General features: G+C 43.7%; 1 protein-coding gene across 1 annotated transcript in view; it reads right to left on the reverse strand.

Annotated features, from left to right (window-relative positions):
• The window catches only part of Lrp2 (LDL receptor related protein 2), a 192866-nt gene extending 186593 nt beyond the window's left edge, over nucleotides 1-6273 (reverse strand). The window contains exon 1 of the mRNA XM_048811966.1: nucleotides 6033-6273. Coding sequence (XP_048667923.1) covers nucleotides 6033-6111 — 79 coding nt within the window. The 5' untranslated portion in view covers nucleotides 6112-6273. The remainder of the gene's footprint in view (nucleotides 1-6032) is intronic.
• Between the last annotated feature and the right edge of the window lie 5374 nt (nucleotides 6274-11647).

The following is an 11647-nucleotide window of genomic DNA, read 5'->3' on the forward strand; positions in this document are numbered from 1 at the left end:
TTGCTATTCAAATTAAGAATTTAAATTAACCACCGACAAAATAGCCATCCGCACAGCGTGCATATATTTGGCTTTTGAAAATTACTCCAGTAAGGTAGAAAAGATATCTGTTCTACCATCTGTGGAAGAAGTCCCTAGGTCAAATGTTAGGGACCCCTAGACATGCACCAGGATATATTCTATCTCCATGGAAGCATCTTAATCTATCTTCAGACTCTTCTCTCTTCTTTCCATCTACCTCATTCCCATAGCTGAGATCCATATGTGGAAAAGGAACAAACAAGGGAATGAAATAAGCTGGAGAAGGAGTTAGGGGTCTCGGAGTCACAGAAAAAAAAAAAAGGAAGCCTACAATGGACTCAAGAGTTCCTATATTCTGTTTCTCTGCTCATTTTCTAGAATTTCCCTGTCCATCACAAAGGTCTGCACCAAATAAGAAAATATGAGGCTCCAAATAAACCTTCTCAAAGTCTTTCCTTCTCCTGTTCTCTCCCTAAACTTAAAAGTTGCAGCATGATTCTAAGAACACAGAGCACCATGCCTTTTAATATTTCTAATAAATATTTTTCTCCCTTCAATTCATTGAGTCATCTGAGGACTGTCAGCCTTTTCAAGTCTGATTTCACATACAAAATAAAAATAACATCATCAGTCAACCTTTTCTGTTAAGGTGTACTGGTCATTTTTGCAGCTCAGCATCTGTTCATCCTTCTCCTGGTAGCCTTACCCCAGATCCCCTCTTAGGTCCACACTTAGTCCATGACCTCAGGGACCAAGTAAGAGACACATGCCTAAGTCATAGGAACACTTCATAACCCTGGATATGGCAGTCATTTGTCCCAAGAGCCTAAGACCTTGCAAAGTCCCTGTGATCCTCTGAGACATTTGCTGAAACCAATCAAACTCTTGCTCTTTCCCAGTGGAGATGATTGGACAGCATATGATTGATAGCCATTTTACACTAAAAGAGAACATGTTTGGGAGTGGCTTCATATTAGTGACCACTAAACCATAGTGGTAATAATATTTTACCATTTTGTCAACAATTTTTAAAAAGGAGATGATGAGAAAACAAGAATGATACAACATAGGGCAAGCCTCTATTTTGTATTTGACTGAACCAAATGAAACTGCCAATATCTGACTATTTCCGCCTGGAAAAAAACGGGCAAACTCAGATAGTTTTCAATAATTTTCAATAATTTTCAATATTTCAATAATTTTCAATAATTTCAATAATTTTCCTTGGCTTCAGTTGGTTTAGCATAGGTTTCTGTCATTTACATACATCTTGAAAAACATTAAAATTTTCGTAGTCACTAAGAGGACACATCAGTCTGCATGGGTGTGTCCTTCTCAGAACTAACTGCAAAGAAGTTACCTAGATACTAAAATACCTCCACCCCCAGGTTATAAAAAATCAAATTCTTGAGTAAAATGATAATGTAGGATAGGAATCTATATGAGACTTCACAGTCATTGCCTCATTCGATCTGCATAAACATCCTGTGAGGTGGATATGGACCCATTTTACAGAAAAGAAAACTGACCCAGAGCATTAAGAGTCATTGTACTAGATTTCCTAGATAGTGAAAAGCAGAGCTAAAATTCAACCCCAGATCCTCTAATTCCAAAATCTCAAATTCCTCATATTTCATAACAAGATTGCCGAGAAATTATTCAAGGAACGTTTCCTTTCAATTCAAAATCTTTTGTCAGCACCCTCTACTTTCTATGTACTCTGTTCTAGCTGGTGGGACTTAGCAGACACCCCAAAGTCATTATTACCATGTTTCTAGTAACACAAGAAATACATCTAGGTTCATAATATCATTATTTTAAATTATAATAAAAATTCTAATTTTAAAAATTTAAAAACCTGTCAGTGTTCTTAGAGTGCCATCTGGACAAATGATTAACCATGACCTAAAAGGTACCTTGAACAAGACTAAAAATCTAGTTCTATCGCAGTCAGCACTAGAAAATCCAAAGAATGTGTTTTGATGGCCCAAAGATTTGCAAAATGGATCTGGAGGCATGGTCCTTGGGAGTTGGGGGCTCCATTCCAACGTGGCAGAAGTGCTGGGTCAGACTGAAAGTACATGCACATGGTTGTACTGACCCACCACAGGATTCCTCTTTGGCCTGGAGCAAGAGACCTACCCAGTTTTTTTAAAAGATTCACGAAGGTCATCTACTTGTCATACTGACTCATCTGATAAGTGAGGATCAACTGAAAGGAATTAGAAATCTCTGGGACTAAAGAGGGTGGGGACTTTCAGACTACATGTATCAAGAAAAAATGGTCAAGTGCAAAGACTGGGAATGAGATGCTCAGATGCACATCTTAGCTCTACTACAGTCTTCATACCCTAAGGCCAGGTACTTAATTCCCTTCCCTTTCATTCCTTTCAGCCCTCTTCCCGCCCCTCTCCTGGGTTAATTGCTTATCTGTAAAATAATACAAGCAGACCAGTTGATATCTAAGGCTCCCTTTAACTGCAAAAATTCTTGTTTCCACCAAATGGTTGAAGGGAGTTCAGGCAGAAGCCCTATAAAGAACAGAACAGAGGAATCTCAAGTAGAGAAATATAAGCCAATTGCTGTGAAATAAAAGCATCAATCAGGTATAAGAAGTAAGATGTGACAAAAACACAATTCTTTGAAACATACAAACTTCACTCAAAGACGCAAATGTCATAAAAGATGATACTCTTAAGGACATCACCAAATTTTACTGGATTAAAGATATAACTTTGTTGAAGGTCAATACTATTAAAAAAAAAAAAAGCTTCAAAGTACATCCTCAGATCTGGGAATTCCTTAAAAACCTATTAGTAGAAAATGCTTAAAGAAGACTTTTCTACATGCAGTTGAAAATTGGAAATATGAACAGTAAGCAGGAATATATTACTTTAAGTGTTGATAAATATAAAAATAGTACTTTCCTAACAAGTGCAAAGTCCTGGGTTCAATCCCCAATACCCCCCAAAAAAATGTACATATACAAATATAAAAATAGCTACTAGTTAATTTTCGTGATCTATATACCATACACCATGCTAAGTACTTTACAATTTTAGCGTTTTGTGTTCATATAGAATGCCATGGGGTAAGTTCTTATTATCATGTCAGTTTTGCAGTTGAACACCTGAGCCATGCAAAGTTAGGTGCCTTCTCCAAGGCCACACAGCTAAAATGTAGTGAAGCCACTACTGCAACCTAGAACTTAACTCCTGAAGGCACTCCTAAATTTTTTTTTCTTGAAAAGCGTTATGAAAAAGATGAAGAAAATGCAAATAATTTTTACAGACATGGAATTTTTAAAACAGAAAAACTAACCATGCAACACTCAACATTCTGCTCTTCCAATTTCTAGTGGCACAAAGTTAGTTCTGGTTTCCTACCTAAAATGCAATGCTTAACTAAAGGCATTTACAATTTCATCATATTTTATTTCATATTTTATTTCATATCATATGACTCTAGAGTCATATGATAAGGCAAAATCAAAACAAGGGGAATATAGAAGTCTCTTCAACCAACCAGGCTCAGGACATTTAGAGGACATATATCTAAAAATATATCAGATATGAAGACTAGGAATGAAGAGACTTGGGTTCAGATCTTAGAAACCTGAAGTTTCTGAAAAAATATCCACCATCCATGGTTATGAAGCAGCAGGTGAATTTTACCCAGTAGGGACTTGCAAAATGCTGCTGGGCTTCTTTAATAACCTCACACATGTACAACATTTTTTTTTAGCTGTTGATAGATCTTTTATTTTATTTTTTTATACCCAGTGCTGAGAATTGAACCCAGTGCACCTCACACATGCCAGGCAGGTGCACTACCACTGAGCCACAGCCTCAGCCCCAACTTACCACAACATTTTTAGCACAAAACAAAAGAGAGAAACAGAGAACCCCATACCATAATGGTTAAATTATGGACTCTACAGAGTCAGAATTCCCTAGGTTTGCCTCATATCTTTGCCATTTTCTAGTAATATGAACCATGGGCAATTCTTAATTGCTAGATGCCTCCATTTTCCCATCTGTAAATTAGGGATAATAACACTACTTTCTTTAAAAGGATATTACAAAGGCAAAATGAATAGATAACTGTAAGATACCCAGAACAGGACCTGTCACATATGTAAATGTGTGCTGTGTTATTACTACTATACATATTATTACAATATATTATCATAGAATAGAAGATACATGGATGTCAACTACCGAGAAGAGAAGAAACTGGTTATTTAAAGACTAAACCATCCTCCCAGAGAAAAGAATATATGTTTTAGATGTACAGGGACTTTGTAAATTAATCAGGGCAAAATTTCCTTCTGCCAGGCAGGAACAGAAACATGTAGTAAATCCTATTGCTATATTTAGCACATGAGATATATAGATATACAAAAATATAATATATACATATTTGCACTGTGCAAACTTCCCACAATAAAAATAAATTCTTTCTACTTCCAACACTGAAAAAGCTGTCCAAAGAAAGAATTATTAACGGTCTCACCCTGCCTCCCCTCCCTTTCCAAAAGATTTTTGCAAAACCAGTGGGGTTTGTTGGCATTTCCAAACTTCTTCCCAGGAAGTCTGAAATGGGTGCTGCTAGGAGTTGCTGTATAATTACTTACTTGATTCTCTCTAAGAAGCTTACGCTAAGAATTGAAGAAAGAAAGCAGATTAACCATTTGAATACATGCCACGGCCCATCCACAAGCCCTCCCCTCTCTCCTCCATAAATGGGGGCTTCCGCAGTACCCACCCGTCAACCCCAATACGTGATCCAGGGAAATCAATTTATTGCTTTGGCTAATCCTGCAACAATAGGGGTTTCATTTTTATTGTAGGGCAATTAAGATGTCCGACGGGAAGGAGCAGGAGGGGAAAGGGGGGACTCCCCCATCCCCACAGACAGATTAGTCCCTGCAGTGGCAGCAGTGTCCGCTCTGTCTGTCTGGTGGTCGGTCACACGCAGCTCGCGGCTGCTACCTAGCAACGGAAAGCCAGGGAGAGAGCTCGCGGGTTCTCCTGTAGCCTCCTGGCCCTTTCCATTCATCCCTGCTCGCTCTCTCTCGGGCGCTGGCGCTCGCTCTCTCGCGCTGGCCCCCACCCCCAAGACCCCCATGCTCTCTCGCTCTTCAACTTCGCTTTCTCCCCTCCTTCTCGCCATGCCTTTCACTTGCTTGTCTCTCCCTCTCCTCAGCTCCTCTTACTGTTTTTATTCCCTCCACTTCTCCTCCCTTCCCTCTGTTTCTGTAAAAACAACTCTCCAACAACTTGAGAAGTCTAAAGCCATACTAGAAACTTTCTGCATTCGAGCCCCAAAACTGGCGGCGCAAACTGGCCCCATTCATGCACACAAAAGCCCCCACCTCCCTGTTGGAAAGCAAAACTCCTCAAGAAAATACTCCAGTATCTCAGCTGCACTCTCGGCCAATCCCGCCTCCGGGTCTTATCTTGGCTCGTAAATGATCTGTATCATGAGATGCGGTCTCTTGGGGGTCACCGCGGGACCAAGTTTCGCCGGTGATGGGAGGGGGAACCCTGGCCTGCGGCCCTGAGCGCGCTAAGCGATCTCCCTAGCCAAGCGCTGCAGGTGGAAAACTGCGCTCAGAGCTGCGAGGACGCTCAGACTCCAATAAAGAAATCCTTGGTAGGTGCAGGTTGCAGATCTGCAAAAAGATCCTCTTTTTCCCGGTCCCAACTCCAGAGTGTTTTCCAGAAGGGTCAAGACAAACCCGCGTGGGAAGAAAGACGGGGATCCCTATGGGTTGAGCTGTCACCAAAACCGGTTGAGCTGCGTTCTCAAGTTGGAGGCTGCTGAGTTCCTGGGCCAGCGTTGGGGCGCTAGCGCTAGCCCGCTCGCAGGGCAACCTTAGTTCCCCCCCAAGAAGAGCAGCTGCCGCGCAGCCGCCCTACCCTGGTCGCTCCTCTCCGCTGAACTCTACCCTGCCGTGCCCAAGGAAGTCCATAGCCCCTGCATGGCTCTGGCCAGTGGGTGCTTACCTTGACCACTGACCCGCACCAGGCAAGCGGCGAGAGCCAGCAGTAGTTTGCACCTCACCGCCGCCGCCGGGCGCTCCATCCTAGCGAAAGTTCCCGGCCTCGCCGTTCCTTCCCCGGGAGGTGGGCGCGCCTCCCTCACAGCACCAGCAGCGCCTCCTCTTGTGATTGCTCTTTGCGGTCCGCACCTCAGCTCGCCTCTAGCAGCAGAAAGCCTGCCCGGAGGCCTGAGGTATCCCGTTTTCTACCCGCGCCAGACCCCACCCTCCAGACAGTGCATAAAGCCCTTTAGACCCGACCGCCCCGGAACTAGCATGCGGGAATCCAGCGGGGCAGGCCCCCTGCCGCCCGGCCCGCCCCCTGCACTTTGCAGCGCCAGGAGGAGTGGGCACTCCAACACAAGCGCGCTCACACATGCACACTCCACACACGCGTACACTCATGCACGAGCTAATTCAGGCACACACACTGCTCACTGCCACACAAATTGATTCAGTCACGCAAGCGCGCACTTTTCACAGTCACACTAAAACACTGACATGGTCACTCTTAAGCATACTCACACGCCAGCGTTTGCGCTGCCTTCGCCTCTCTGCAGGATTTGCCTCAGAACAGAAGCAGGCTAGGCATCCCACGGGGAAATCGGCCAGGGACATAAACTTAGAAACTAAATGAGCAATGCAACGGAATAGAGAAGTTGGGGGAGGTCAGGAGTAGAGAAGAGAAAGAAAAATAAGCGATAGAAAAGGAAAAACGAAAAGATAGCCAAGGGGGGGAAAAAGCGAGGAGGGAAAAAAAGGAAAGGGAAGGGAACACCAAGAAAGGGGAAAGGGCAAGAGTCAGTTGGAAAGATCTGCGACCTTAATTCCCAGACCTGAACTCTCCCGCTTCCCTCGGAGTCCCTGGCTTCCCCAGATAGGGTTCAGGCTGCCCAAATGGAGTCTTCGTGTTTTTATAAGTTCGAGAGGTGTTTGGATCATTGTTGAGGAAACCATTGGCACGTTTAGCTTTTAAGTGCCGCGTCTACAGGTGTCGCGGACAGGTTGCGCTTCTTTACAAGTCTGTTCGTTTTAAAACAAACTGAAAAGAATGTCTTCTTCGTAGTTATTAAGAAGAAGAAGCACTAGGGGTTTAGGAAACTCCGAGGTTCCCTTTTAGGGGGCCACGTTGAACAGGCAGGCGGGGACCGGGCTCCCAAGAGCACTGAGAGTGAGCCTTACACGCGACCTCAGAGCCGGGTCCCCAGCCTGTACGCGTCACCATAGCACAGGGAGAAAAGGAGAACTGGTGCAACTTATTGCCGACACTGAGAGCTCAATATGAAGAGGGCTTGGTTCCGGACTCAGGTTTTCCCAGAAACTTCTGCCCGGACCCCTGAAGCAACGCGGCCAGTACAGGATCCTGCTCCAAGGAGCCCTTTCCCTCAGCTCCCTCAAGGGAGCTGTGACGCGTGCAGGCTACAAGCTCTATATCCACGTGGTCCCTGGACAAGGTCCGGCTGCCTCCCCTCTCCACAGGGGTGATAACGTGCCAATTCCTGCTAGCCTCTTTTTCCCAGAGTACTGACCACCTGGGGCTCAGCTGACCCCAACAGTCCGGATCGTATAGCTTGGGTAGACTCTGGTTGGAGCAGCTTTGGAGATCAGGGGTGGGATAGGTGTAGACAAACAACTCTTAGAGTCGTGAAGGGTAGTGTCTTAACAGGGAATTCCAGAGTTCTGTGCTCCGGCCACTGGAATTCTATTTGCTTCCTGCTGTGCCTTGCCTAGGAGGAAGCACAGTTGGGGACCGGCGGGGCTAGAAGGGGGACTGGAGAGGGAGAGAGACGACCCCAGTGGGAGGAGGGAGGCGGTCAGGGGGCGCGTTGTTGCACTCCAGTCTCCGCGGGTGATTTATGCCGGTTCCGGGCGGCCTGGGCGATGGTACGAGACCGCGCAGGGGTCAGGCCAGTGCGACTCCCGCAAGGGCCGTGCTGCATAGTCAATGAGCGTCCCCGCACCTCCAAGTTACATAGAGCAGCCGCGCGTGCTGGGGAGGCGCGCGCGCCTGAGCTAGCGGATGGGAGCGAGTACCGCGGGTGGGAGGGGCTGGGCTTCCTCTCGGTGCGCGCGTGGGTGCGCAGGCGCGAGTGTGAATGTGAGTGTGTGTGTGTGTGTGTGTGTGTGTGTGTGTGTCCTTTCAATGTAGCAGTCGGGGCTCCAAACATTCCTTTCTGCACTGAAGGGTTTTCCTCATTGTTGTTGTCTTTGTGCTCCAGTGTTGCCAACTTACTGGAATTCCTGACGTGGTTGCACAGCAGGGCTCAGGCGGACGGTAGGAGCCAGCTGCATTTGTATGTCGGGCTGACCCAGCCGCTAATCCCAAAATAACGCAGAAGGGGAAAAGAAGAGAGGAGGGGAGCAGAAAAGGGTAGGGATGGGAGACCGAAGAGGATCCGTCTATCCTCACTCACTTTCTTAAAAATAAATTTTTAAAAGAATATCTTTGTAATCCCAAATTCATGGCACTTGGAAATAGCCTGCACCATGCACGTGTTTATCTCGGGTATCTATTCCTTACTGAGAATGCGTGTTGCTAGATTTGAAGAATTAAGACTATGGAACAACATCTGAGAAAGCCCAGACTACTTCACTTGTGATGTAGTCACCACCGTTTCTCTTTAATGCAAGTTTAAATTATTTTTCACACTTCTCTTTCTCTGCATATAGGACTGTATAGGGCAGATAACCAAAAAAGCATAGGGAAAAGTGCTGAAAAGTGAAATTCCTTCTAGCAAATTTATGGTAATTAGCTTCCTTGGTATATTTTTCACTTGATCATACCAAATTACAGGAAATATTTCCAGAAAATTTGTTTCTATCCCTAACTAACTTCATGCTTCCTGCAGTGGGCATGAGGTAGTAAAATCTCTGTAAGTAAAATCCAACTTCAGTTTGCTAAGAATCCAACCTTGATTTTCTAAGTGACACAGACCCAGTTGCCCAATGGACAGCTCCAATCCAACATTCTAAGATCTCAAATTCAACACCATGGAGTCTGAACCTTAATGCTTAGGTATCTCAATAAGAAGAACCACAACCATCATCCACCCCAAAGGCAGCGCCAGAAATTTGTGTCAGTCTTGATACCTCCCTCTTTTCTCCACACTCAAATGCCATCAATCATGAATTGTTTCAACTCAAGTTTTTCAACCTATTCACTTCTCCTTTAAATATAGCCACTTTTCTCAACCTGTTTGTCAGTAGCTACCAATCTCTCTCACCTGAATTATGGCAAAATTTATTATAGGCTCCTTGCTATCAGTTTTACTCCTCCCATCTATTTTCCAGATGATCCAAAGTGATATTTCCATCAGATTGGTGTTTTCTAGTGGAGGTCTTCACCCATTAGAGAGGGATTAAATCAGTTTAGTAGGCCATATTTCTCATATGCTTCTCAGTCAAAAAAATTTTGAGGTACCATCCCACAAATTACTTATTAATTAGGGAAAAGAGTAACTTTAAGCAGGAAAACCTGGAAAGTGTTTTAATAGGTTCTATTATTATTTGTGTATGTAAGGACAACAGATCAAGAGACACTTGCCATTAAAAATAAAGTTTTAAGGGACTGGGGTTGTGGCTCAGTGGTAGAGCGCTCGCCTCGAACATGTGAGACCCTGGGTTCAATCCTCAGCACCACATAAAAATAAATAAACAAAATAAAGATGTTGTGCCCATGTATAACTTTAAAAAAATTTTAATAAATGAATAAATAAAATAAAATAAAGTTTATCAGCCAGGCGCAGTGATGCATGACGATAATCCCAGTGACTCAGGGGGCTGAGGCGGAGAATATCCAGTTTGTGGCTAGACTCAGCAACTTAGCGAGATCCTGTCTCGAATTTTTTAAATAAAATAAAAAGGGCTGGGGATGTAGCTCAGTGGTAGAGCACCTCTGGGCTCAATCTCCAGCATCAAAAGAAAATATAATTTGTCTATATGCTTTCTAGTTGCCATGTCATGTCCTGAGTTACTTTTTTCTACCATGCCCTTCTACCATGATGTGCTACCTCTCCTTGGGCCCAAAGTTATGGATTTGATCATCTTTGGACTCAGATTTCTGAAACCATAAGCCTCGAATAAAAGTACTTTCCTTTAAAAGAGAAAGAAAGGAAGGAAGAGAGAGAGAGGAATCTGTAGTGAGAACACAGTATAAACAAACATGGCTGCTTCCATTATAACCATTTGAATGGAAGAAAGTAACATCCAGAAAGAAAAAGGCTTAACAGAAAACCAGGTGACTCTGACTGACCACTGAACTACTGTGCTGCTAAAGGCCTGCATGGGTCAGCTTCAGGTCTGCTCTTAGCTGCAATTATTACCATCTTCACCTAGGTCTCCAACTATATCCACAGGACCAATTCAGTGACTGCAAATAATTAAACAAAAAAGTCTCTGGGACTGGAATATACATCACGCCATAGGAGACTACACAAGAAGGCAGAAGAAAGAGGAGGAACTGTGGGCAAGTACATTTACTGTGATTTCCATGGGCAAGTAGGTTTAGGATAGACCAGATTTGAGTTTGAAAAAGAGGCAGGAGGCAGAATGTCAAGGCAAGGTGACTCAGGCACATTATCAGGTGGTCCAGCACAAGGTATGCCTGGCATGTGGGAGAGATGTTAAAGCATTAAGTTTACAGGAGCTAGAAACATAAACACAATAACCACCACATTGATCAAGGAATCAAAGATAACACAAGAAAACTAATACAGGACAAACTGACATCATGTGACACACAGTCAAGGACACAGCAACACCTGACAAAAATGGTATTACTGCAAAAGTGAATAAAGTAAACCTGACTATGAAAAAAATTAGACAATCTGGTATTTTCTCATTTTATAGACTATCCAAACTGAAGGACATTCTATAAAATAACGACTTGTATCATCAAAAGTGACATAGCCACAAAAGACAAATAAAGGGGAAGGAAAGGGGGAGATATTGGGAAATGAAATTGATCAATTAATGTTATATGCATATCCAAATACGTCCCAATGAATTGCACTATAATGTATAATTATAATGCACAAATAAAAACATTTTTTAAAGAAAAGACAAAGGTGGAGAAACTATTTAGACACATGACAACTAAATGGAATACACAACCCTGACGTGGATCTTGGACTGGGGAGAAAGAATAACTCAAGAATATTGTTGGCACGCTGGGGTTGCAGCTCAGTGGTAGAGCGCTCGCCTAGCACGTGCGGGGCCCTGGGTTCGATCCTCAGCACCACGTAAAAACAAATAAATAAAATAAAGGTATTGTGTCCAACTACAACTAAAAATTAAACATTAAAAAAGAATATTGTTGGCCATAATATAAATGATGATACACACTCATAATTCCAGTGAGTCAGGAGGCTGAGGCAAGTGGATCACTTGTTCAAGTCTGGGGCACGGGCTCTGGGGGTGTGAATTAGGAGTAAAGTCCCTCTGGATTCTATCTCCAGTATAAGGAAAGAAAGGAAGGAAGGAAGGTTGGACGAATGAACATTATCGGTAATATCAGAGGTGTCCTCAGAGCACTTTCTTTAGTCTACCACATGTAACACTTGCATTCCTGTGGCCTTCCCC

This window comes from Marmota marmota, unplaced genomic scaffold (assembly GCF_001458135.2).
Source record: "Marmota marmota marmota unplaced genomic scaffold, marMar, whole genome shotgun sequence".
NCBI lineage: Eukaryota > Metazoa > Chordata > Mammalia > Rodentia > Sciuridae > Marmota > Marmota marmota.